This window comes from Oryctolagus cuniculus, chromosome 10 (assembly GCF_051225735.1).
Source record: "Oryctolagus cuniculus isolate XC-2025 breed Fujian yellow rabbit chromosome 10, ASM5122573v1, whole genome shotgun sequence".
NCBI lineage: Eukaryota > Metazoa > Chordata > Mammalia > Lagomorpha > Leporidae > Oryctolagus > Oryctolagus cuniculus.
In genome coordinates, this window is record NC_142876.1 from 56,054,583 (window position 1) to 56,082,128 (window position 27,546).

Genomic DNA, 27,546 nt, shown 5'->3' on the forward strand with positions numbered 1-27,546 from the left:
CACTTCTGATCCAGCTCCCTGCTATGGCCTGGGAAAGCAGCGGAAGATGGCCCAGGTCTTTGGGCCCCTGCACCCATGTGGGAGACACAGAAGAAGCGCCTGGCTCCTGGAGAGGGGAAAGGCTGTAAAGTGTAGAGCCCCACAAATATATTAAGATGATATTAGACCTGCAAATATATGTGTATAAATATTAGATGCTAATGTGCATCTTGGATGGCAGAACATGATGGCTCAAGTAGTTGGGTCCTTACCACCCACTCAGGAGACCTGAGTTACCTTTCTGGCTTTCAGCCCACAGCCTGCTATTGTAGACACTTAGGGAGAGAACAAGATAATGGATGTTCACTCTCCCCATTGCTCTCCCTCTTGACTCTTAAAACAAAAAAAAGTTATAGCAGATGGAGAAAAAAAAAAAAAGATCATTTTACAGAAGTTTTAAAAATAATTTTATTTATTTATTTATTTGAAAGTCATAGTTACACAGAGAGAGAAGGAGAGAGAGAGAGAGAGGTCTTCCATCTGCTACTTCACTCTCCAGATGGCCACAACAGCCATAGCTGTGCTGGTCCAAAGCCAGGAGCTTCTTCTGGGTCCCCAACGCATGTGTAGGGGCCCAAGGACTTGGGCCATCTTCTACTGCTTCCCCAAGTCATAGCAAAGAGCTGGATCACAAGTGAAGCAGCCAAGACACAAATTGGTATCCATATAGGATGCAGGCACTGTAGGCAGCGGCTTTACCTGCTACTCCACAGTGCTGGCCCCCAGAAATTTTTAAAATAACATAGACAATATATGCCTCCTGACAATCCCCTTTTCTATTATTCTAGAAAGAGATCAGAAGAGATGGGGAGCCCTCAGAAAAGGTAAAGCTCAGGATTACTAATCCATTTTCTTTCTTTTCTAATTCAGAATTAGCACTTTTCAACCTTCAAATGAATAAAAACATTTAAAGAGTTTTTCCACATGTAACCCAAGCAACATTATTCGCTCTGTGTAGAAGAAAAGGACAAGGAACTGTCCCCAAAACATATTGGACCAACTATGATCAAAAGCTAGTTTTAAGTATGCCTGATTTTTCTATGCCTCTAACCTTTGTTATCCACACAGAGAAGGATAAAAGTAGCTTTAATAGGAAATCCAAATTCATTTTCCCTATTCTTCATTCTTTGGACAACACTATAGTCAAGTGACCACAAATGAAAACATATTTCTCCCCCAAATGTTATAAAATCAGTACCTAAATGGCACAAAGCCAACTACATATACATAGTTAGACTTCACAAAATTATCTCTAAATGAATTAAATAACATATTTCTACAATCTTCTTACTCACTACATACTACCCAAATATATCTGGATACAATATAGAAAGTTTATCATTCAAATAAATACCCACTGCTACTCTTGGTAATGTTTGACTATCCTAGACCATAAATTCAAACACATCATGAATTGTCCTGAATTAAAAAAAAAATAAAGTTTAGGGAGCTGGCACTGTGGCATAGCAAGTGAGGCCACCACCTGGAGTGCGGCATCCCATTTGGGCACCGGTTCGAGTCCTGGCTGCTCCATTTCTGACCCAGCTCTCTGCTATGGCCTTGGAAAGCAGTGGAGGATGGCCAGAGTCCTTGGGCCCTTGCACCCACGTGGGAAGACCCAGAGGAGGCTCCTGGCTCCTAGCTTCAGGTAGGCACAATTCCAGCTATTGCAGCCAACTGGGGAGTAAGCCAGCAAATGGAAGACCTCTCTCTCTGCACCTCTCCTTCTCTCTCTGTGTAACTCTTTCAAATAAATAAATCAGTCTTTTAAAAAAATAAAGTTTATATGCCAAAACATTGCAGACATATACTACCAGGCAAAATCTGCTATACATGATAAAAGGATATCAGAAAGATTCAAAATGATCCAACCTTAACTCTCAGAATCCTTAACTCTAAGAAAAGTTTCAAAGAATTTTATGTTCTTAATTCCCAAACATACTGCAATAAATGTTCTGCCCACATACTATAAACAGGGAACAAAGAATGAATATAAACAAAGTCAACCTCAGTTTTCATGGTAAACACCATAAGGCTGCCTTTTTTGTTTTTAATAACCAAAAAATAGATCAAACATGCAAAGAATTGTAACAAATACTAAGCATTCACAGCTCAGTTTAAGACATAAAACATTATCAAAATAAGAAAATGTCACTGACCCTAGCAGTTAAGACCCAGATTCCACATCAGTGTTGCTTGGGTTCCATTCCCAGCTCAAGTTTCTGACTGCAGCTTCTAACTTCACCTTGGGAGGCAGGTGATGGCTCACGTAATTTAGGAACCCACTATTCATGCACAGACCTGGACTGAGTTATAGCCCTGGACACTGCAGGCATTTGGGGAGTAAACCAACAGATGAGAATGCTCACTCGCTCTGCCTCTCAAATAAATAAATATTTTTAATTTACAAAAACAGTTAAAGCCCCTGGTATACTTTTACCAACTGCACTCTACTGTTCACAATAAAGATACCCAAACTCTTGAAGTTGGTATGTATCATTACCTTTCTGGCATACCTTTGCCACATAGTACATATCCCTAAAGCAACGAGTCTAAAGCAGTCATAATTCTGCCCTCCCTCCAGGGGACATTAAGCAACGTCTGGAGATACTGTAGGCTATCACAAGGAGTTGGGGTACTACTACTTCTAACAAGTAGAGGCACAGAATGCTGGCCTACAAAGTACAGGACATCCCCTACAATAAAGAATTATCCCATCCTGTTCAAAATGTCAAAAATGCCATGGTTGAAAAACCCTACCCTGAATAATAAATAGTACTATTTGTATATTTTACAACTACTTTATGTACTTAACATTACTTTCTCTTTCGGGTCAGGCATTTGGCATAGTGGTACAGACACCACTTGAGATGTGCCTGCATTCCAGTACCAGCCCCTCTCCTAATGTTAGCTTTCTGCTAACACGCATCCTGGGAGGCAACAGGTGATGTCTCTAGCTGGGTCCCTGACACCCACATGGGAGACCTGGATTGAGCTCTTGGCTCCCGGCTTCTGCTCTGGGTGATATGGGTATTTGGAGAATGAACCAGGTAGTAGATGTTTTGGGTGTGTGTGTGTGTGTGTGTGTGTATCGCTGCCTTTCAAATAAAAAAAATTTTTTTTAACTTTCTCCTCTGTACAATACTCCAGAGTACAAATTCACACAGTTCACTTATCCATTCTCCTGTTGATGAAGCTTTTTTCCAATTTTCTTTTATATATAATACTGCTGCAAACATTCTTATACAAGCTTCTCTGTGTTCAATGAGAAATTCTCTCAATGGAAGTGATTTTTAAAGTGTGGCACTTAAACTCTCAGGCAAGTTCTCAAAACCCTTTTATGTGCCTCAATATAGTCAAAAATATTTTCATAATAAGACATAAAATATCATTCACACTTTTCATGTTGGCATTGCACTGACTGTACACAAGCAACAGAGGGCAAAACTGCTATGATGTAGCCAAATAAATATCATTATTAGTAAGACATATGGGTATGTCTTATGTACTTCCCAACATGAGTCAATAAGAGCAAATGACCATTCTTATGGTACCTTTGCCCAAAACATGTAACATGACTTTAATCATGAGGAAACCAGACAACCCAAATCTGAGGACCAGTCTACAAGACTATTGGTCAGTGTCAAAGTCATGAAAGACAATGACAAAGGCACAAGCCCAGACTGGAAAAGACCACAAGAACATCAATGAGCAAGTTGATGGAATTTTAATAAGATCTACAGTTAACGCCATAGTACTAGTGTTAATTTTCTGACTTCTGATTTTGATCACTATAGGGTATCAACATGTGAAGAAGACTGATGAAGAGCAAAAGGGAGCTCTTCTAGTTTTGCATTTTTATTATTTCAAAATGAAAAGTTAAATTTTTAAATTTTAACTATTATGAAAATAAATATGTACTAACTATAATAAATATTGAAGTCTTGCAAAATGTAATAAAATGTCAATGGACACTAAAGATTAAATGTTAAAAAAAAAAAAACAAAAAAAACCACTGGCAGTAGTATACTCCTGGAGCCATGACAAAAAAGCCAAGAGTTTGCTCTTGTTATTCAATCCCATACCAAAAAAAAAAATCTAAAAACTGAAACAAATTAAACCTTAGAAATTAAAATACATTTCAACAAACATCTCCTATGAGGGCTGGCTATTCTAAAAGTCCTTGTAAAATGTCTGCTAGGTAAGGTGTGTGGCATAGCACATTATGCCACCACTTGGGATTCCTGCATCCTGCATCCCAAATCAGAGTGCCTGATGTCCTGGCTACTTTCCTTCAATCCAGCTTCCCACTAATGCACATCCTAGGCGGCAGCAGATGTTAGATCAACTACTTGAGTCTCTGCCATCTCCGTGGGAGACCCGAATGGAGTTCCAGGTTCTTGCCCATTCCTGACTATGGCAGGCATTTAGGGACCAAACCAACAAGCAGATGCAAGTGGTTGCTTTAACCCCCTCTCTCCTTCACTGATTTTCAAATAAACAAACTTTTTAAAAAAATAAAGTTCACTAAAACAATCTGATGAACAAAAGGAACTACTACACATAGGTTAACATATTCAGTTATCTTATAAACTAACCAAAGATTCTAAGACAGCTGCCCCTGAAAAACACCGCTTTTATATTAAGATAATAAAACTGTTAATGTGATAGTTACACTTCATACTACGAAACATGTAGACATTAATAATCCCCTCAAAAATCACTGTAGTACAGGATCCATCACACTTTACCACTACCCTAGAAAGGTATTTAAATTTTCCCATAATCTACAATCACTGATTAAAGAATTCCCCCTAATTACTGAGTTGTGGTCAGACTTTAACATAAGCAAACATGATAATAAAACTTTTTTAAAGAGTGTGCAGAAGTAGGCATATGCCTTATACACTGCTGTTAGGAGTGTTAAGTTGGTAAAATGTCTTAAAAGAGCAATGAGCCAATATCTATCAAAACACTATAAATCTACACACTTCCATTAAGCAATTCTACTTCAGAAGTACTCAGTACATATACACAAGGATATACCTACAAGAAAGTATTCACAGCATCTCTGTAAATAAAAAGATCTGAAACAATATAAATGCCCATCAATAAAGTACCAGCTAAATAAATTACTGCATTGAGTCTCTGATATACTATTTAAGAATAAGGTAGCTGGCGCTGCGGTTCACTAGGCTAATCCTCCGCCTTGCGGCGCCGGCACACCGGGTTCTAGTCCCCGTCAGGGTGCCGGATTCTGTCCCGGTTGCCCCTCTTCCAGGCCAGCTCTCTGCTGTGGCCCGGGAGTGCAGTGGAGGATGGCCCAAGTGCTTGGGCCCTGCACCCCATGGGAGACCAGGATAAGTACCTGGCTCCTGCCATCGGATCAGCGCGGTGCGCTGCCAGCCGCGGCGGCCATTGGAGGGTGAACCAACGGCAAAGGAAGACCTTTCTCTGTCTCTCTCTCTCACTGTCCACTCTGCCTGTCAAAAAAAAAAAAAGAATAAGGTAAAAATCCATGTGTGGAACAATTATTAAATGAAAGAAAAGTGCAGATGAATATGGCTTATAAACATTTATACTTAAGAAGGATGGATTTATATTTTCAGTACATTCATTTATGTGCTGGTAATGTATAGAGTATTCTCTCAGAATACACAAGAAACTGTTAACAATGTTGGTCTCTTTTTGTACTGCTGAAACTTTATATTCTTTTGGCCGTGCACAAACATCTTCAATGTTTAAAAAGCTAGCTAATGGGGCCAGCACTGTGGCTTAGTGGGTAAGGCCACCACCTGCAGTGCCAGCATCCCATACGGGAGCTGGTTCAAGTCCCGGCTGCTCCACTTCCAATCCAGCTCTGCTGTAGCCTGGAAAAGCAGTAGAAGATGGCCCAAGTCCTTGGGCCCCTGCACCCATGTGGGAGACCAGAGGAAGCTCCTGGCTCCTGGCTCCTTGCTTCGGATCGGCCCAGCTCCAGCCACTGTGGCCATTTGGGGAGTGAACCAGCAGATGGAATATCTCTCTCTCCTTCTCTCTCTGTGTAACTCTTGACTTTCAAATAAATAAATATTAAAAAAAAAAGCTAGCTAATATATACAATTGTATTAACTACCTGCTGAAAAAACTGAGTTGGCTTATGCTAATTTCCTTTTTATTGTTGTTAACAATAACTATGAGCTCATTTCAAAATTTGTTAGGCTTTGTCAGACTCAATCATAATGTCTGGGGCAGGTGTTACAGCACACTGAGTTTAACTGCCTCTTGGGACACCAGCATCCTATTCAGGAGGGCAGGTTCAAGTCCCAACTCCTCCACTTCCCATCAAGCCTCCTGCTAAATGCACACCCAAGGAGGCAGCACATCATGGCTCAAGCACTTACACCCCTGCCACACACATGGAGACCCAGATGGTGTTCCTGGCTCCCACCTTCAGCTTGGCCCATTACCAGCTCTTAAAGGGATTTTTGAGGAGAGATCAAAGAACTCACTCTGTCCTATTCTGTTACTCTGCTTTTCATATAAAAAAAAAAAAAGAAATAAAAAGTTTTCAAGAATCATGTCTCAGAAGCAGCTCATTTAGGAATTCTGAAAAGTATCCAGAATTTGAACCATTTTCTACTAAACACAATTGCAAGGATGAATCTATGTGAAAATGGTCAAATTAAATTAGAGGGGCAAGCACATGGAATAGCAGTCAAACATCACTTGGGAGTGCAAAATAGAGTGCCTGGGTTTGAATCCCACCCAACTCAGTTCCAGATTCCAGATTCCTGCTAATGTGCATCCTGGGAAGCAGCTGGTGATGGCTCAAGTGGTTGAGGTCCCTGCCACACACGCAGGAGACCCAGTTTGGACTGAATTCTAGGCTGCCTCATCCTTGACTATTGCCAGCATTCAGGGAATGAACCAGCAGATAGGAGATTTTCTCTTTCTTTCTCTCTCTTTCTCTCTCTCTCAGGAGATTTTCTCTTTCTCTCTCTCTCTCTCTCAGATTTTCTCTTTCTCTCTCTCCCTCCCTCCCTCCCTCTTAAAATAAGCCTTTAGTCTACCATATTAAAAAATTCCCGAGTAAATGACAAACACACCCTCAGCGAATCTTAATCAAGAACCCTGATTCATTCCTGGCTGAATGGACAAGACTTTGACATTATCATACTGAGAGGAGATGTTAACAAAAAGAGTACCAGGTGGCCTCTATACTTGTCTTCCACTTGGAAGAAGTCACACAAAGAAATGGCTCAAGAACTCAGACTTCTCTACTGATATTAAATATATAAAAATAAACAATTCAGAATTAAAATAATTGCACAGAATGTTAAGTAGCATTCAGTTATTGATTTCCAAGTCATTCTGTACCACAGGCAGCAAAAAAAAAAAAAATTACAAGTATCTCTACAGATCTAAGGTACTAGGGCCCCTCGGTAGCTAAGCACCATATGGCAAGGCAAGCGTCCGTTTGGATAGTTATCACTTGGTGGCTGATTAATTTCAATGGCTTTTTAGACAGGCCCCCTCCCCTAGAGGAGAGGAAGAGGGACTGAATCTGTTGTCCTCCCGGGCGCTTTGTGTCTTCCAGGCTTGAAAGCATCCTGGTGCTGGTGCTTCGATCATCTCCCTTGGGAACACGGGGGTCCTTTTTCTGCAAGTTTCTGTTCGCCAGTACGAAAGCTAAAATCCCCTTTTGGCCCTTGCCCTCTCGCTCACTCCAGCCAGGCTCTGCGGGTGAAGCGTCCCACCACCGGCCCGTCCCAGGGGGCCCCGACGCCCACCGCAGCCTCGCCCCTTCCCCGGCGCGCGCAGGCCCAGGCCAGGCGGCCGCGGCTTACCGGTGGGCGCGCTGTCCAGGATGCGCAGGTCGTAGGCCCCGGAGCAGCGATAGTTGGCGGCGGTGCCGTTGTCCCACACCACCACCACCTCCTCCGGGCTCTCGAAGCTCCGGACGGTGCCCACATGGCCCTCGCCGCCGTCCTGCTTCCCCCACTTCCAGTCCGGGCCGCGCACTACCCGGGCCCCGACGCCTTCCACCATCACCCGGTTGTTCCGGGAGTTACTCATCGGGGCCCGGGCGGTGGGCTCCGCCGCTGCCGCTGCCGCCGCCGGGGGGCCCGTGAGGGAGTTGGGCCCAGGCCGGACTCTCGGCGCCGGCGGGGGCGGCAGCGAGCCCCGGGGGACGTGGGAGTAACTCACGGGGGCGGCGGCGCGGTCCCTGCGGAGCCCACAGCCGCTGCCCAGCCGCCGCCGCCGCGCCCCCCGCTCGGACTGGAGGCCCGCCCGCGGCGGCTCACGGGCGGCGGCGGCTAAGGGGCAGTGAGGAGGGGGCCGTGGGCGGGGACTCTCTCGCTTCCTCCGGGCTCCCCGGCCGGGCTACAGCGACGGCCGCCAAGAAACCTCGCTCTCCCCCGGCCGGGAGCGCGGGGAGCGCAGAGGGCCGGGGGAGGCTGGCCCAGGGGGGACGGCGAGGACAGCGGGGAGCAAGCCGAACTGCCGGCCTCTATCCTCCCCCGGCCCCTCGCTCCGGGGTGGGCGCCCGAGCGCCGGCGCCGACTCCTCCCCCGTGGGCAGCGGTGGTACCTCCCGGCGTCCGGCCAGCGCCCGGGCCCAGGGGCCTCCTTCTCTCTGCCCCCGCGCACGCCGCCGCGCTCCGCCCCGCCACAGAGTCCCCGCCGGGCGAGAGCGGCTCCACATCCGGGTACTGCCGCAGCCAAGGCCGGAGCAGCACCTTCTCTGAGTGACTGTGGGGAGGTGGGGGATCCTCAGCAATAATAAGGTGGGAAGGGTTTCGCAGAGTCGTGCGATCTGGGAAAGAAAGGAGACGAAAACCGATTCCTAAGCGTCTTTCCAGGGCCCAATGAGAGTGCGCATGCGCGCCTTCGGGAACACCGTGGAGGGGTTGGAAGCCCAACCCCAGCCTGAGGCGGTGAAGGGGGGGTCCTGGGGGGGCGTTGTCTCTCCATGGCGCCGCGCGTCCCATTGGCTGTGAGGAAGGGGGCGGGGCCTGCCTGGAGGTGGGCTGGAGGAAGTGAGGATGCGGATACGAGCCGAGCTGCGCGAAGCAGCCGCTGTAGTGAGGTTAGTCTTTCACTACGTTCTGTTGTTCCTAGGTGTTCTAAGTGAATTTGCGATTCCATATTGTTTGTGTCATCTTTTAACGGGGGCAGGAATAGGACCGATTTTAGCACAGATTGAGCACAATCTGTATGTAAGGCGAAACCATTTCAAACGCGAGTGAGTGAATAATGGCACAGGTTTTGGCTAAGCAGAATGGTATTGAATGTTGAGAAGCCTTTTGAGCGGTTTATCTTCCTTTTGTCCGGAGTCATGGTGATAGGTAGACTCCACACCTTGCCCATTAATAACAACTCCCACCTACGATATAATTCAGTCCCTAAATGGAAAATACAACCCTGGAAGGAAGAGGTGTCTTACAGTGTTTTCTGGTTACTCTTACTTAAATGACATTGTGCTGTGAAGGATTTAAAACCAGTTTCCCCTGGCCTAGCACAGATGCATCGTTAGCGTAAACTGTTGCTTTTCCTCACAGCCTATTTGTTTAGGAACATTTAAAACTTTCAAGACTTTTGCTTCAAACACAAATACGATTTAAAAAAAAATGATTGCCACAGAAATTAAGTGGTTTTTCTGTTCACCTACAATTTGATGGTGGGTGAATTTCTGGCTGCTTTTTAGAAAACAAAAATATATAATAAATTTAGAGAGCAACTTTATTAGAGTAACACTATCTTCTATAACAGATAGCTCCCAAAACATATTAAAGACTCAGATACAATTTAATTGTATTTACCAATTTTATAATAGGCTAATATTCATCTCATGGTGATTCAGCGGCTTGTGCTGTTTGGCATCCCCTAACATATGTCTAGCTAAAGAAAGAGGAGAGTATTGAGGGACCATACCCATTTCTCTGAAGTCTTGGCCTTAAAATGGCACATATCACTTACATTCCATCATCTAGAGTCCATTTTTTAAATTTAGTTTCTTTATTTGAAAGGCAGAGAGAGAGAGAGAGAAACAAAGAAAGAGATCACATATCTACTGGTTTACTCTTTAAATGTCAGTAACACCTTTGGTTGGGCCAGCCACAGTCAGGAGCTGAGAATTCATTCTGGTTCCCCCATGTGGGTGGCAGGGACCCAACTATTTGACCATCACTGCTGCCTCCCAGGATCTGCATGAGCAGAAAGACAGAAACAGGAAGTGAGCTGAAACAGCGACCCAGGTATTCAGATGTGGAATGCATCTATCCCAAGCAGCATCTTAACCACTATACCAGATGCAAAGGTAGCTCAATGATCAAGAACTTATGTATCAGTCAATGTCTGTTTAGGAATGCCTGCATCACCAAGTATTCAAAGACAAGACATTTAGCACAGAAAATTATTTGCCAAACTGTTGAAAGGGCTGCAGAAGCCAAGAGAAAACATCCCCACCCCCGAGGACTGGGGGAACAAAAGAGAATGTGCTGTTTCCTAGTTTGAGTAATCACTGCATCACTGCTCCTGGAGCAACACCCACTGATTCTGGAACTGCTGCTGTTAAGCTGAAAGCTGGGAGCCCACCTTGACACTGATGCTGAGACTGGGAGCCCAGAGTCACCTACCGTTGTCGTGGTCACTGCTGAAGTCAGACCTCTACAATGCAGGGCACACCCTGACCCTGCAGCTGTTGGAACTGCCCTCCTGTGTAGGAACCCAGAAGCTTCTGGGTTCACCAGAAGCGGGAAACAAAAAATGGCTTCTCCTCTCTGCAGGCAGCCTCCCAGCAGCCTCCCACATAGAACAGGAACAGTCTAATCTTTCCAGGAGAAGTGCCATTTTCACCTTTATACCATAATTCACGTTCCTGATGAGATGCAGCCATCTTGCTTTCCTTCACACCCACCTCCCTCTCTGCACCTAGAGGAGAAGGCATAAAGTTGTATCCATTACCTTATCTCTAACTGAACATATTAACTCCACTTCCAATTCAGTCACAAGCCTACCTGGGTATTCAGTAAGCTACATTGTAAAGTTAACAATCACCAATAAAACTAACAGAAAAAGAAAGAAATCTCAAATAACCACCAACAGTCCTTATCTAAAACAGGAGGAAAGGGAAAGAAGGAAAATAATTGGTTTTATATACATAGCTTTTCAGGATGACTTGTATTGCCAAAAAATACACATTGAAGTCTTAATCCCTGGTACCTGTGAATGTGATGTTATTTGGAAATGGGATCTTACAGATGTGATCAAGTTAAGATGAGTTCATACTAAGGTAGAGTGGACTTAAGTCCATCACTAGTGTCCTTAGAAGAGAGAGAAATGGGGCAGGTGTCGTGACTTAGCAGGTTAAACCACAGTTTACGACAGTAGCATCCCATGTAGGGACTAGTTCAAATCCCAGCTGCTCTACTTCCAATCCAGCTCCCTGCTAATGTGCCTGGGAAAGCAGTGGAAGATGACCCAAGTGTTGGAGCCCCTGTACCCACGTGGGAGACCCGAATGGAGTTCGAGGCCCCTGGGTTCAGCCTGGCCCAACTCCTGCCATTGCAGCAGCCATTTGGAGAGTGAAGAATGGACAGTATCTCTCTCTCTCTCTCCCTCTCTCCTTCTCTCCCTCTTTCTCTCTTTTTTCCTCACTCTTTCTAATGCTTTCAAAATAAATAACCAAATGTTTTTTAAAAAGAGAGAGGGAGATTTGGACACACGAGGAAGGGGGCTATATGATTAGAAAAGGAGATTGGAATGATGCAACTGTGACGAAATGCCAAGGATTGTGAACAACACCAGCAGTTGGAGAAAGCAAAGCAGGTTTCCTCCCTAGAGACTTGAAAGAAAGGGTCACTGCTGACATCCCTCTCCCTCTCCCTCTCCCTCTCCCTCTCTTCTCCCCCTCCCTCTTCTGCTCCCCCTCCCCCTCCCCCTCTAATTCAAGTCCTGGCTTCTCTGATTCTGGTCCAGTATGTGCCTGGGAAGGCAGCAGATGTCTTTCCCTCTCAAATAAACAAATACATATGTAATTTTTTACAGTCTATATCCCGTATCACAGTGCCTAGATTTGAGTCCTGGCTCTGGTGCTAAATTCCAGCTTCCTGCTGATACAGACCCTGGAAGGCAGTGCTGATGTCTCAAGTAATAATCCTTCCACCTACATGGGAGTCTATTCATACAACTGTACATCCCCACCCCAAAAAAGGCATACATGTAACAACTGGTGAAATCTGAATAATGTTTGCCCCTCACTTGATAATAGTATACCAATGTCAGTTTCCAAAATTTTTAAAATTTATTCTCTAAATATTTACTTATTTGGAAGGCAGAGAGAGAGAGAGATCTTCCATCCACTGGTTTACTCCCCAGACGCCTGCAACAGCCAGGGCTGCACCAAGCTGAAGCTGGAAGTAATTCCATCCGTGTTTCCCACATGGTGGCAGGAACTCAAGTACGTGAGCCTTCATCCTTTGCTTCCCAGGTTCATTTTTTTTAAAGATTTTTATTTATTTATTTGACAGGTAGAGTTACAGACAGTGAGAGAGAGAGAGAGAGAAAGGTCTTCCTTCCGTTGGTTCACTCCCTAATGGCTGCCATGGCCGAAGTTATGCCAATCCGAAGCCAGGAGCCAGGAGCTTCCTTCCTGGTCTTCCACGCAGTGCAGGCACCCAAGCACTTGGGTCATCCAACACTGCCTTCCCGGAAGAGGAGCAACCAGGACTAGAACTGGGCGCCCATATGGGATGCCGGCATCACTGGTGGAGGATTAACCTAGTGTGCCACCGTGCCGGCCCCCCTGCCAGGTACATTTTTTAAAAGATGTATTTATTTTATTGAAAGGCAGTGTTAGAGAGAAAGGGAGAGAGAGAGGGATGGGAGGGGGAGGGGGAGGGAGAGGGGGAGATCTTCCATCCATTGGTTCATTCCCCAAATGGCCACAATGGCCAGTACAGGGCCAGGCTAAAACCAGGAGCATCTTCCAGATCTCCCACATGGGTGCAGGGGCTGAAGCATTTGGGCCATCCACTGCTTTCTCAGGCATATCAGCAGGAAGTTGGATCAGAGTGGAGAAGCTGGGACTCCATCAAGTGCCATATGGGATACCTGCTATGCCACAACACCAGCCCCTCCCAGGTGCATTAGTAAGAGCTGGATCACAAATAGAGTAGTCAGGACTCAAACCAGTACTCCAGTATGGGATGTGGGCACCCCAAGTAGCAGCTTAACATGTGCCAAAACCCACCCCAGTTTCCAAGTTTTTACAAGCTTCTTTGGTAATATAAAATATTATCATTGGAAGGCCGACACCATGGCTCACTAGGCTAATCCTCTGCCTTGCGGCGCCGGCACACCAGGTTCTAGTCCCGGTCGGGGCGCCAGATTCTGTCCCGGTTGCCTCTCTTCCAGACCAGCTCTCTGCTATGGCCCGTGAGTGCAGTGGAGGATGGCCCAAGTGATTGGGCCCTGCACCCCATGGGAGACCAGGAGAAGTACCTGGCTCCTGCCATTGGATCAGCGCGGTGCACCGGCTGCAGCGCGCCAGCTGCGGCAGCCATTGGAGGGTGAACCAATGGCAAAGACCTTTCTCTCTGTCTCTCTCTCTCTCCCTGTCCACTCTGCCTGTAAAAAAAATATATATATATATATTATCATTGGAGGAAACTGGGCAACAGGTACCTAGGAACTCTGTACTATTTTTGCAACTTATTGTGTGTCTTAAACTATTTCAAAATAAGAAGTTAGGAAAGAAAGGGGGCGGAATGAAGAAAGGAAAGAAAGTAAATAAATCTCTGGGAGACTTGGAGGTTCAAGTTTCTCCAATTTGTCTGAATCTATTTAAATATCTTTATCCTAAGCTTCAGGATCCCACCTTTGCCCAGAATGCCTCCACTTTTACATGAAAGGAATTCCAAATCCCTGATGATATCATTGCACTAACAGGTTAGCCATTTCTGGTACTTCCCTGATGCTCTGCTTTCTAAACTTCTATATAAGATGATAATTATCCTTCTTCTAAATGTTGTTTTTAGATGGATGTTTTATAAATTGAAGCTGAAAGCAATCCTCACTAATTTGAATTCTTGATTGGTAATTAAATATGGAAATAGATTACTTAACAAATGTACTCTCTAGGATTTCCATCCCCTTCCTTTCTAAATCTGTTTTAGCTAAACTATCAACACAATGTTGTATTAGTTGAGTATTTTTATTTCAAAGGACAGAAAAGACCATTTAAACTGGCTTAACCAAAATGGAATTTCTGTTAGATCATTTAACTGAACAAACCAGAAGTTCTAGATTTTTGATTTTTAAAAAGATACATTTATTTGAAAAAGTTACAGAGAGAGAGAAAGAGAGAGAGAGATCAATCTTCCATTTGCTGTTTCACTCCCCAGGTGGCCACAATGGCCGGACTTGGGTCAGGCCAAAGCCAGGAGCCAAGAAGTTCATCTGGGGCTCTAACATGGGCAGCAGGGGTCCAAGTACTTAGGCCATCCGCCACTACTTTCCCAAGGTATGAGCAGGGAGCTGGATGGGAAGTCCTGGAGCAGCTGGGACTCAAACCAGTGCCTATATAGGAGGCCAGCATCACAGGTGGCGACTTTACCCGCTATGCCACAATGCTGGCCCCTAAAATTTCTTCCATTTTTATTTATTTGAGAGGGGAAGAGAGAGAGAGAGAGAGCACTCCCATCCCTCTCCAGATCCATGCAGTGGCTGGGACTGGGCTAGTAACAAGGAACTCAATCCAGATCCTCCACATGAGTGGCAGGGATCCAACTACTTAAGCCATCTCCTGCTGCCCTCTAAGGTCTGAATTAGTTGGAAGCTGGAATCAGGAACCAGAGCCAAGTATTGAACCCATATACTCCAATATGGAATAGGGACGTCTTCACTGTCATCTTAAAAACTAGGCTAAACTCCCATTGCAGAAGTTCTAGATTTGTGTGTATATTGATTCAGGGGCTCAAAAATATTTCTAGGATTCAGTTTCTCTCCAGTTCTCATTTCTACTTTCCCTTTCATGGCTTCCTTTTTGGTGGCCAAGTGGCCTTAAGCTCCTGTCTTCATTCATCCTTACACTAGAAGTTCCAGCAGAAAAGGGGTTCCTCCTCTTTCCCAACAATTCCAGCAAGTCTGTTGTGACACAGTGACTCTGATGTGTATGTACTCAACCTTGAATCTAGCTCTGAGGTCATGATAGACCTGGGCTTCATTTCCACTTAAATCAGGCATGATGTCAGCTCTACCCAGAGTACTTGGTCTAAGAGTCAGAGCGAAGATACTAGCGTCAAAGAAAGCAGAATATATGCTCATGAAAAAAAATGTTTTTGGAAAATGAATACTAATGATTTTGTTGCAGTGGAACTTTTTGGATTCTATTTTTTAAAGATTTATTTATTTATTTATTTATTTGAAAGGCAGTTACACAGAGAGAGGAGAGGCAGAGAGAGAGAGAGAGAGGTCTTCCATCCCATGGCTCACTCCCCAATTGGCCACAATGGCCAGAACTGTGCTGATCCGAAACCAGGAGCCAGGAACTTCCTCCAGGTCTCCCACACAGGTGCAGGGGCCCAAGGACTTGGGCCATCCTCCACTGCTTTCCAGGCCACAGCTAAGAGCTGGATCAGAAGTGGAGCAGCCAGGACTCAAACCAGCGCACTTATGGGATGCCGGCACTGTAGGCAGCAGCCTCACCTGCTACGCCACAGCGCGGGCCCCTTTGGATTCTATTTAGATTTAGAGGAAATCTGATATTTTGGATGGTGTCAGCCATTTAATAAAAGAAATGTGGTTGAATGAAAGGAGCACTGATGTTGGGAGACTGATTCGAGCTCAGCACTGAGGCGTACCTGCTTTGTGATCTTCAGCACATCACTAACTTCTCTGTCCCCAGTTCTTTCTGTGTACGACAAAGGAGTTAATAGCATTGGTGGGTAACAAAATGTTTCTTGGTTTGTTTTTGGATCCATCCAAACATACTTAGATTTGAGAAGTGTCAAGGGTTGTTGCTTGAGGAGTCAGAGCCAGTGTTTTTGTAGCCATACGTGTCATGAATGGAAGCAGATTAAGAGGCATCTATTAATCTCTGTCCCTTGTGCCAGATTGGCTCATGCAGACAGTCTGCTTAGAAGTAGGGACAATATCACCTTCCTACACACACTGTGCCAATCAGCATCTGTCTTTGGGAGCCAAGACACACTTGTATCACCCCTCGTCCACTGCATCTCAGGTCCCATCCAGCAAATAGCACTGCTTTTCCTTTTCCCTCAAGTAGATTTGCCAACAGTGAGAACTTGAAGCATACGACAGGACTCAGAAAAGCTTAGATTTGTTTTGCTTTGTTTCCCAGAAAGACTTTACAGAGCAGTTTTCTCTTCCTCTTGGCATGTGTTCAAACACTCAGCACGTCAACTCCAGCAGCTCCTCAGGTTACCACGTACTGTTTGAGGGCTCTCAGGCCTTCCATTGCAGAAAGAGGTATGAATTGCCAGTGAGTTCAGTTAGAGTTCCTAATGTCAAGCTGTGTAAATTTTATCCCTGTTACTTTTCTACTTCCAAAATCTATTACACTTACATTTCACTGGAATACTCTAAGACAATTCAAAGTCTTTCTTACTTTCCCATCTCTGGCCCTGTACTTCCCACAGATTTCTCTGGTTTCTGGAAGCATGTGATATGGACCAGTAGCCATGCCAGGCCCTAACTTGATTGCCAGGCTCATAATAGCCATTCATCTTCTAGGGAATTTTCTCTCAGAAAATAATGTGTGGTAGGGGCTTCCACACACATCTCTTCCTGCTTAGGAAAGACTACATTTGCTGAAAAATGGCATCCTTTAGGACCGAATTAAAACACATCCACGATGGGACTTCATAAAAGATTTTTAAAGATTTTCTCCCATATAAGATACCTGGATTTCTGGCCGGTGCTGTGGCTCAATAGGCTAATCCTCTGCCTTGCGGCGGCGGCACACCAGGTTCTAGTCCCGGTCGGGGCACCGGATTCTGTCCCAGTTGACCCTCTTCCAGGCCAGCTCTCTGCTGTGGCCCGGGAGTGCAGTGGAGGATGGCCCAAGTGCTTGGGCCCTGCACCCCATGGGAGACCAGGATAAGTACCTGGCTCCTGCCTTCGGATCAGTGCAGTGCGCCGGCTGCGGCAGCCATTGGAGGGTGAACCAACGGCAAAAGGAAGACCTTTCTCTCTGTCTCTCTCTTTCTCATTGTCCACTCTGCCTGTCAAAAATTAAAAAAAATTTTTTTTAATTTAAAAAAATTAAAAATTAAGATACCTGGATTTCCATCTGAAATATCCATTCTAGAACATGCATCTCTCCACTCAACCCACCACACCCTCACCAAGCTCTAACACAGTCTTCACGTAGAGTTTGCTTCAAAGAAATATGCTGGCAACCATTATAGCTCATGTCAGATTGATGTCCAGTTCACTATACAACAAGTCTAACAGTTTGGCATCATTTTGGTTAATTTATAAGGTGGTCATTTGGTTCCAGTTGTTGCCAGAAAACCATTTAAACATTGGCTTAAATGTTCTGGCCACAACAGCACTGATATTACTAAGATAAATAGTATAACTGTAAATTGACCTATATTCACATTATGACCACACTTGGTATATCAACCAAAGATTTGGAAGTTCATGACAAGAAAGAATGTTTCACTGAAATTTCATGGAATGGAAAAAGGATGCACATCACACAGCTTACTGTGTTAGGATGATGAAATGACACAGGTTTCTTTCATTTCTGCTAAGGCACCAATACAAGACATACTACTCCACCATTCTAAAATGAATACAAGACTACTGTAGGGGGATGTGCAGCAGAGATGGACAGAAATTCATGTTTTGGGCCCCTTGGCTGACCTACAGCTAAGAAGTTGAGAGGATAAGAGAGAAAGTTTGAGATTAGAGGATTTGCTTGGAGAGAGGTTTGCTGCAAGTCACAACACACTCTTATGAGAAGAGAGGGAGGAAGAGGTAGAGGTGATTTCCCCTGATCTCAGGGCTAGCAAGAGATCAACCAAAGAGCTTATAGATCTAGCTAAAGGGCCTTCATAATTTAGGGGAGCCAGTGCATTGATAAGACCTGAGATAAGTAAAGGACAATAAACTGACTGATGCAGTCTATAGAGATGTAGTAGTACTAGAATTGGGGAGTACTTGATTTTCTTTCACTGAAAGCAAGTATATGGTTTAAGGCTTCCGTGAAACAGATGGTAATGGGGTTGGGAGTTGGAGAGAATGGAAGCAATAGGAATATCTTAGATCTCTCCCAAGACAACTGCTTGGAGGAGCATGGACACCCCAATAGAAACATTATGAAAATAATCAAGGGTCAAGGAGGAAATCTTAAGTGACCAGGAAAAGATATGCATTTGCCTGCTTCAAATGTAATATTAGTGGGAGAGCAAAATTTCTGAAAAATTCTAGAACCTGCATGTAAGACAGTAAGCTGTAAACACAGTGTGGTAAAATAGATAGATAGATAGATAGATAGATAGATAGATAGATAGATAGAGCTAGGTATAAGCCTAAGATCCTTGTTGCTCCCTTATCTCTCCTCCCTGTCACATTGAAACCCAGGAGGCATTAGGTTCACCTAGTGAATGGTGGATGTGAAATAGAAGCACAAGTGGGAAATTAAGAACTGTAGGCCATCTTTTCTGCTACAGGCTTCCAACAAGGATGATAAAGGGACACAATTTCATTACAAGTTGAAGGCAGAGGGAGAGAAGAAACTTTAAAACAAATTTGAAATGTTTGAAATATGTTTGTACTAGACCCAGAATTAAAACATTTTTGTAATTAAAAGTAACCAGAGGGATGGGCGGTTGGCACAGGGGTTGAGTTGCCACTTGAAATATCCATATCCCACATCAGAGTGTCTGCTTCAAGCTTCGGCTTCCTACTAACGCACACCCTGGGAGGCACCTTAAGTGCGTGAGTCACTGCCACCCCCATGGGAGGCCTGGATTGAATTCCAGGTTCCTGGGTTCAGCCTAGCCTAGCTCTGCTTTTGAGGTGTGGGATTTGGGGTATGGGATGATACAACAGGTAGAAGAGCTCTCCATCTGTCTATGTCTCTCTATCTCTCTCTGTCCCCTTGTCTTTCAAATAAGATGAAAATAAATGAATTTTTAAAAATTAAAATAACCAGGATGGATTTTATAGTGTGTGTGTGTGTATATATATATATATATATACTATCTCCATTTTTAGAATGAGCAGAAGACATTTTATTACTTGAGAGAAGCCAAAAAGTCATAGAGTCTTCTCCAAATTTCACCTACAGTCAAGAAAACAATGGCCCATATAGATGGTACAGTTGAACCAGCAGTTGGGGAAAAGAATAAAGTTATTCTTTGATTTTGCTGCATGAGTTCCACTTATGCAACAGTTACATTAGTAGAATTCCTCATTAAATTTCTCAGTCCTCCCCTTCTCAGTTCCTCTCCTATGCCAGCTGCCTCGTCTTCCTTTTATCTCCCCCCATACGGGCTCTAAAACAAAGTTTCTACTGTCCTGCACAATTTAGCTCATGGGCACTGGAACTCTCATCTTGTCTATTTTGTTACCTTGGTATCATGGGCCTACCAGGGGGACATAATTAGGGTTCATTTTGCAGATGGCAAATCACCTCATTATTCTTCACTTTTTAATCTTCAGATTAACTTCTCTATGCTTTATCAAAAAAAAATCTGGTATGTCTGCTTTATTTACAGTAGGCCAATTCATAGCTGGTATTATTCTCTTTTTAAGTTTCTTTAAAAAAAAAAGATTTGTTTATTCATCTAATTAGGTAGTTAAAGTCAGAGTGGCAGAGGGAGGAAGAGGGGAAGGGAAGAAGAGAAAGAGAGATCTTCCATCTGCTGGTTCACTCTCCAAATGCCCATAATAAGCAGGGCTGGACCAGGCTGAAGCCAGGAACCAGGAACTTCATACAGGTCTCCCATGTGGGCGGCAGGGTCATCATCTGCTGCCTTCCCAGATGCAATACAGAAAGCTGGATTGGAAGTGGAGGAGCCAGTATTCAAACCAGCACTCTGATATGGGATGTGGGATCCCGGGTGGTAGCTAAACCCACTGTGCCATGATTCCCACTAACATCATTCTCAAGAGAGAAGACTTAAAGGTTTCTTCCAAAAACACAAAGACAATGATGCCTGCTTTCACCACTTCTATTCAACATTCTATTGCCAACGAAAGGCAACAAAATCTTGTATATTATAAAGGAACAAGTAAAACAATCTGTTTGTATATGGCATGATTCTAAACATAGAAAATCCTGAAGAGTCCACAAAAAACTATTAGATCTAATAAACAAAAGAAGCAGAAATATAGGATAGATCAACACACACAAATCCGTTGTACTTCATATACACTAGCAATGAGCAATCTGAAAATAAACTCAGGCAGAGTGGACAGTGAGAGAGAGACAGACAGAGAGAAAGGTCTTCCTTTTTGCAGTTGGTTCACCCTCCAATGGCCGCTGCGGCTGGCGCGCTACGGCCGGCGCATCGTGCTGATCCAAAGCCAGGAGCCAGGTGCTTTTCCTGGTCTCCCATGCGGGTGCAGGGCCCAAGGACTTGGGCCATCCTCCACTGCACTCCCTGGCCACAGCAGAGAGCTGGCCTGGAAGAGGAGCAACCGGGACAGAATCCGGCGCCCCGACCGGGACTAGAACCTGTTGTGTCGGCGCTGCAAGGCAGGGGATTAGCCCATTGAGCCACGGAGCCGGCTGAAAATAAACTTTGAAGCAATTACATTTGCAATATAATTGGAAAGAATACAATGCTTAGGAATGAAGTCACTCAAGTAGGTGCAAAAGTTGTACACTGAAAAACAGAAAACATGGGGCCAGCTGTGTGTCACAGGTAAAGCCGCCACTGCAGTGCCGCCATCCCATACGGCACTGGTTCGAGTCCTGGCTGCTCCACTTCCCATCCAGCTCTCTGCTATGGCCTGGGAAAGCAGTAGAAGATGGCCCAAGTCCTTGGGCCCCTGCACCCCCATGGGAGACCTGGAAGAAGCTCCTGGCTGGCTTCAGATCAGCCCAGCTCCAGCCACTGCAGCCATTTGGCAAGTGAACCAGTGGATGAAAGATATTCTCTCTCTCTCTCTCTCTCTCTCTCTCTCTCTCCTCTGTCTGCCTCTGACTCTCTGTAACTCTGCCTTTCAAAAAAAAAATCTTTAAAGGAAACATTGTAAATTAAAAATGTAAATAAATACAAAAAGTATCCAATGTTCACAAGTTAAAAGACTTAATATCATTAAGATGGCAGTACTACTCAAAGTAATCTACAAATTTCTAGCAATGCCTATCAAAATCCCAATAACCATTTTTGCAGAAATGGAAATGCTGGTCCAAAATTTGTGTGGAATTACAAGGGGCAAACTTCAAAAATAAAACTAAGCGAGAAAAATTCACACCTCCCAATTTCAAAACTTACTATAAAAGCACTGTAATCAAAACAGTGTGGCACTGGTGTAAAGTTGGCTATATAGGGGTGGGCATTTGGCACAGCAGTGCCTGGATTTGAATCAGCTCTGCCTCCTATTCCAGCTTCCTGATGATGTGCAGCCTAGGAGGTAGCAAGTGATGGTTCAACTACTTGGGCCCCTCCAACCCACCAGGAGGACCTGGATTGACTTCTGGGCACATGGCATTGACCTGACTCAGTCCCAGATACCAGGCATTTGGGGAATGAACCAGTGGATGGACAATTTCTTGCTCTCTTACTCTCTCTCCCTTTCTAATAAATGAAAATAAAATTTAATAAATTTAATAAAATTTAAAAATTAAGGGGACTGTGTTCGTGCTCTCCCCTGAAAAAAAAAAAAATTAAGGGGCCAGGGGCCAGTGCCATGGCTCACTAGGTTAATCCTCCACCTGCAGTGCCAGCATCCCATATGAGCACCGGCTCTAGTCCTGGTTGCTCCTCTTCCAGTCCAGCTCTCTGCTGTGGCTCGGAGAGCAGTGGAGGATAGCCCAAGTGCTTGGGCTACTGCATCCACATGGGAGACTGGGAAGAAACACCTGGCTTCTGGCTTTGGATCGGTGTAGTGCCAGCCATAGTGGCCATTTGGGGAGTGAACCAATGGGAAGAAGACCTTTATTTCTGTCTCTCTCTCTTTCACTGTCTATAACTCTACCTGTCAAATAAATTAAAAAAAAAAAATTACGGGGCCAGCACTGTGGCATACTTGGTGAAGGCTGCTTCCTGGTGTGCCAGCATCCCCTGTGGGTGTCAGTTCAAGTCCCAGCTACTTCACTTTCAATCCAGTGCTGATGTGCCTGGGAGGGCGGCAGAGAATGGTCCACATCCTTGGGCTCCTGCATCCTCATGAGAGACCCAGCTGAAGCTCCTGGCTCCTGGCTTCAGTCTGGCCCAGCCCTATCTTTTGAGGCCATTTGGGAGTGAACCAGAAGATGGAAATCTCTCTCTGCCTCTGCCTTTTCCTCTCTGTAATTCTGACTTTCAAATAAATAAATAAATCTTCAAATTTTCTTTAAACAATAGACACACAGATCAATAGAATTGAGAGTTCAGCAATAAACACTCACACTTACAGTTGATTTTTTTGTGATGGTACCAAGAACATTCAGTGGTAGAAATATACTCTTTAAACAAGTGGTACTGAGCCAATTCTATATTTGTAAGCAAAAGAATGAAACTAGACCTCTCACAAAATACACAGAAATGAATTCAAAATGGATCAAATACTTAAATGGATGAGCAGTAAAACTCTTAGAAGAAAATATGGGTAAATCTTCATGAGCTTGGATTTGGCATTTAGATATGACACCAAAAGCAGTAAGAGAAAAAGTAATTGGACTTAATAAAAATTTAAAATGTTGTGCATCAAAGGACACTATCAAGAGAATGAAAAGACAACCCATGGAATGGGAGAAAATACCTGCAAATCAGACATCTAATAAGGGTACAGATATAGAACAGATGAAGAACTCTTACAACTCATCAAAGATCAAACAACTCAATTGAAAGTGAGCAAATTGTTTTAAGATATTTCTCAAAAAGAGATATGTAAATAGTCAACTGCACCTAAAAAGATGTTCAAGGGGGCCTGGCGCCTTGGCTCACTTGTTTAATCCTCCGCCTGTGGCGCCAGCATCCCATATGGGCGCCACTTCTAGTCCTGGTTGCTGCTCTTCCAGTCCAGCTCTCTGCTGTGGCCCAGGAAGGCAGTGGAGGGTGGCCCAAGTGCTTGGGCCCTACACCGGCATGGGAGACCAGGAGGAAGCACCTGGTTCCTGGCTTCGGATCAGCGTAGCTCCAGCTGTAGCAGCCATTTGGGGGGGTGAACCAACGGAAGGAAGCCCTCTCTCTGTCTCTCACTCTCACTAACTACCTGTCAAATAAATAAAAATTTAAAAAGATGTTCAATAGTATCAGTAATTAAGGAAATGCAAATTAAATCACTACATAGCTATATCCTACACATCTATTATAATGGTTTTAAAGGCTATGCCAAGTGTTGCTGAAGATGTGTAATAACTGAAACATTTTACATTACCAGTGGCCATGTAAAATCATACAGCCACATTGGAAAACAGTCTGGCAGTTTCTTTTCTCTCTCTCTCTCTTTTTTTTTTTTTTTTTTTTGACAGGCAGAGTGGACAGTGAGAGAGAGAGACAGAGAAAAAGGTCTTCCATTGGTTCACCCTCCAATGGCCTCCGCGCTGATCCGATGGCAGGAGCCAGGTACTTATCCTGGTCTCCCATGGGGTGCAGGGCCCAAGGACCTGGGCCATCCTCCACTGCACTCATGGGCCACAGCAGAGAGCTGGCCTGGAAGAGGGGCAACCGGGACTAGAACCTGGTGTGCCGGTGCCGCAAGGCGGAGGATTAGCCTACTGAGCCATGGCGCTGGCCAAGTCTGGCAGTTTCTTAAAATGTAATATACTTGCCATATGATCTGGCCATTCCAATCTCCAGTAGTTACCAACAAAGAAATAAAATATATGTCCATATAGAGTTTTGTACAAAATGTTCACAGTAACTTTGTAATAACTCAAAACTGGGAAAAAATCTCACTGTAATTCAGCAGGTGAATACATAAAGATATTATGATAAAACTAAAAATCAGCAGTAAAAATAAATGAGTACTGAAACATGAAACAACATAGGCAAATCTCAAAATAATTATATTGAATGAAAAAAGAAAAAATACAGTCCATATAGGGTGGAGATAAATTGGTAAGACAGACTTAATCACTGTACCCAAGAAGTTTATAAGCTGGTAGGAGATTGAGATGACTTATTAGGTATGTACAATTCAAAAGAACAAGTGCTGTGATGGGTATAAGCCCAGAAAGTATGTGAGTGGCAACAGCCTTTGGGGAGAATGCCTGGATCTGTCCTAGTTCAATTATGAGTTGAAAGGTAAGGAGCAGTTGACCAGAGAAAACTCAGTAAAAGTAATGAGTGTTGAAGGTAAAAAAAAAAAATTCCAAATTCTCAGGTAAAAGAAACAGCACTCTTTTCTCTCTCTTTTTTTCTTTTTAAGATTTATTTATTTGAAAGACAGTGACACAGAAGAAAACAGAAAGAGTTCTTCCATCCGCCAGTTTACTCCCCAAATGGCCACAATGGCAGCCAGGGCTGGGCAGGGCTGAAGCCAAGAGCTAGGAGCTTCTTTTGGGTCTCCTACATGGGAGGCAGGGGCCCAATTACTTGGACCATCTGCTGCTGCTTTCCCAGGCACATTAGTAGGGAGCTGGGTCAGAAGTGGAGCAACTGGGACCCAAACCAGCGCCCATATGAGATGCTGGCACTGAAGGCCATGGGGAAAGAGAAAAAGCAGCATGAAACATTGAAGGAAGCAAAAGGTGTGTGTCTACAACAAAGAATAAGAGACACAGAGGAAAGTGTTTGATGTGGCCATAGTGGCTAAGACACTGCTTGGGAAGCCCTCATCCTCTATCAGAGTGCCAAGATTCAAGTCTCAACTCCACTTCCAATGTCAGCTTCCTCCTAAGCTGTTCCCTGAGAGACAGCGGATGATGGTTCCAGTGGTTGGGCGGCTACCCCTCAGTGGGAGACCTAGATGGAGTTCCCACCTCCTGGCTCCAGCCTGATCCAGCCCTGGCTGTAATAGGCATTTAGGGAGTGAACTGACAGAAGATGACTATATCTCTCTGCCTTTTATAAAATTTAAATAAATAAATAAATAAATAAATCTAAAAGAAATGTAGAGGATCTACTACGCTATGTTGAAATGTATCCCAAGAGCCACAGGAAGCCATTAGAATTTGAAGAAAAGGGGTCACACCATATTTTGATTTATAGAAAGCCTGATATAATGACATTATAAATAATGGGATTTGAAAGAAATGAGACTGAAATCAAGGAGATTGTTTTGCAGACCATCAAAATAGTAATATTGACAGAACATGGTGGTCTGGACCAGTGTGATTTCAACTTCCTAGCATGGGCAACGGATCAAAAGGAATGGCCACTCACTGAGATAGAGAACAAAAGCGTGGCTGTGTTTAATGGAAATACACCTACTTCAGTTTGGGAAATGCTGATTTGGAGTTACCAGTAGAATATGTTAGTTAGGTGATGTCCTTTGGAGTCAGAATGCCTGACCCTTCCTAGCTCTGTTACCCACTAATTGTATACTTTTGGGAAAGTTACTTTATATTTCTAAGCATTGGTTTCTTCATGAGTTAAATGCGTGGATAACAAGTCCTTACCTTAAAAAGTTTTGTAGTGAGCCAGATCGGAATGCCTTTAGGGCTGATTCTGAGGCCAGAGTGCTGTTTAGGACATCCACCATTCTATGAGTCTGCTGAGTATCTCGCTTCCCATGTTGGATCACTCTCCCCTTTATTTATTCTATCAGTTAGTATTAGCAGGTACTAGACTTGTTTATGTGCTTCCTTTGACTCTTAGTCCTTTCATTATGATCAATTGTGAACTGAAATTGATCACTTGGACTGGTGAGATGGCATTGGTACATGCCACCTTGATGGGATTAAATTGGAATACCCTGGTATGTTTCTAACTCTACCATTTGGGGCAAGTCAGCTTGAGCATGTCCCAAATTGTACATCTCTTCCCTCTCTTATTCCTACTCTTATGTTTAACAGGGATCACATTTCAGTTAAGTTTCAACACTTAAGAATAACTGTGTATTAATTACAGAATTAAACCAGTCATATTAAGTAGAACAGACAAAAAAAAAAAAAACTGCTAAGAGGGATAATGTATTAAGTTGTTCATTAACAGTCAGGGCTATGCTGGTCAAGTCACCATTTCCCATAGTGTCCATTTCACTTCAACAGGTTTCCTTTTTGGTGTTCAGTCAGTTGTCACCGATCAGGGAGAACATATGGTATTTGTCCCTTTGGGACTGGCTTATTTCACTCAGCATGATGTGTTCCAGATTCCTCCATTTTGTTGCAAATGACTGCTTTTCGTTGTTTCTTACTGCGGTATAGTATTCTAAAGAGTACATGTCCCATAATTTCTTTATCCAGTCTACCGTTGATGGGCATTTAGGTTGGTTCCAGGTCTTAGCTATTGTGAATTGAGCTGCAATAAACATTAGGGTGCAGACCGCTTTTTTGTTTGCCAATTTAAATTCCTTTGGGTAAATTCCAAGGAGTGGGATGGCTGGGTCGAACGGTAAGGTTATCTTCAGGTTTCTGAGGAATCTCCAGACTGACTTCCATAGTGGCTTGACCAGTTTGCATTCCCACCAACAGTGGGTTAGTGTCCCTTTTTCCCCACATCCTCGCCAGCATCTGTTGTTGGTAGATTTCTGCATGTGAGCCATTCTAACCAGGGTGAGGTGAAACCTCATTGTGGTTTTGATTTGCATTTCCCTGATTGCTAATGACCTTGAACATTTTTTCATGTGCCTGTTGGCCATTTGGATTTCCTCTTTTGAAAAATGTCTATTGAAGTCCTTGGCCCATCTCTTAAGTGGGTTGTTGGTTTTGTTTTTGTGGAGTATTTCAGGCATGGAAAGCCAAGACACTCTGGCAAAACAAAACAAAACAAACAAAAAAAAAACCCTAAATGAAAGATCTCTGTGAGTGAGATCCCAGTGGAAAGAACAGGTCATCAAAGCAGGAGGTACCTTTCTCTGAAGGGAGGAGAGAACCTCCACTGAATATGACCTTGTCTAAACAAGATAAGAGTCGGTGAACTCAAAAGGCTTCCATAGCCTTGGAAACTCATGACTGGTGCATAGGGAGATTACTGATGCCATAAACAGGAGTGTCAATTTGTAAAGTCAACAACAGGAGTCACTGTGCACTCACTCCTCATGTAGGATCTCTGTCCTTAATGTGCTGTACATTGAGACTTAATGCTATAACGAGTACTCAAACAGTATATTTCACTTTGTGATTCTATGGGGGTGCAAACTGTTGAAATCTTTACTTAATGTATACTAAACTGATCTTCTGTTAAAAAAAAAAGAAGAAGAAATTATCAATTCCCAACTTGACTCTCAC

At 44.0% G+C, this 27,546-nt stretch overlaps 2 protein-coding genes across 3 annotated transcripts in view; one reads left to right on the plus strand and one right to left on the minus strand.

Annotated features, from left to right (window-relative positions):
- The window catches only part of MIB1 (MIB E3 ubiquitin protein ligase 1), a 164,766-nt gene extending 156,137 nt beyond the window's left edge, over positions 1–8,629 (minus strand). For both annotated transcript variants that reach the window (XR_016214602.1, XM_002713451.6), the window contains exon 1: positions 7,869–8,629. Coding sequence is in view for 1 of the 2 variants with exons in the window: in XM_002713451.6 (XP_002713497.1) it covers positions 7,869–8,097 (229 nt within the window). In the remaining variant the exon portion in view is untranslated. The remainder of the gene's footprint in view (positions 1–7,868) is intronic.
- Positions 8,630–8,979: 350 nt separating this feature from the next.
- ABHD3 (abhydrolase domain containing 3, phospholipase) overlaps positions 8,980–27,546 on the plus strand; it is a 93,108-nt gene continuing 74,541 nt past the window's right edge. The window contains exon 1 of the mRNA XM_089305843.1: positions 8,980–9,111. Within this exon, the coding sequence (XP_089161969.1) occupies positions 8,995–9,111 (117 nt within the window). The 5' untranslated portion in view covers positions 8,980–8,994. The remainder of the gene's footprint in view (positions 9,112–27,546) is intronic.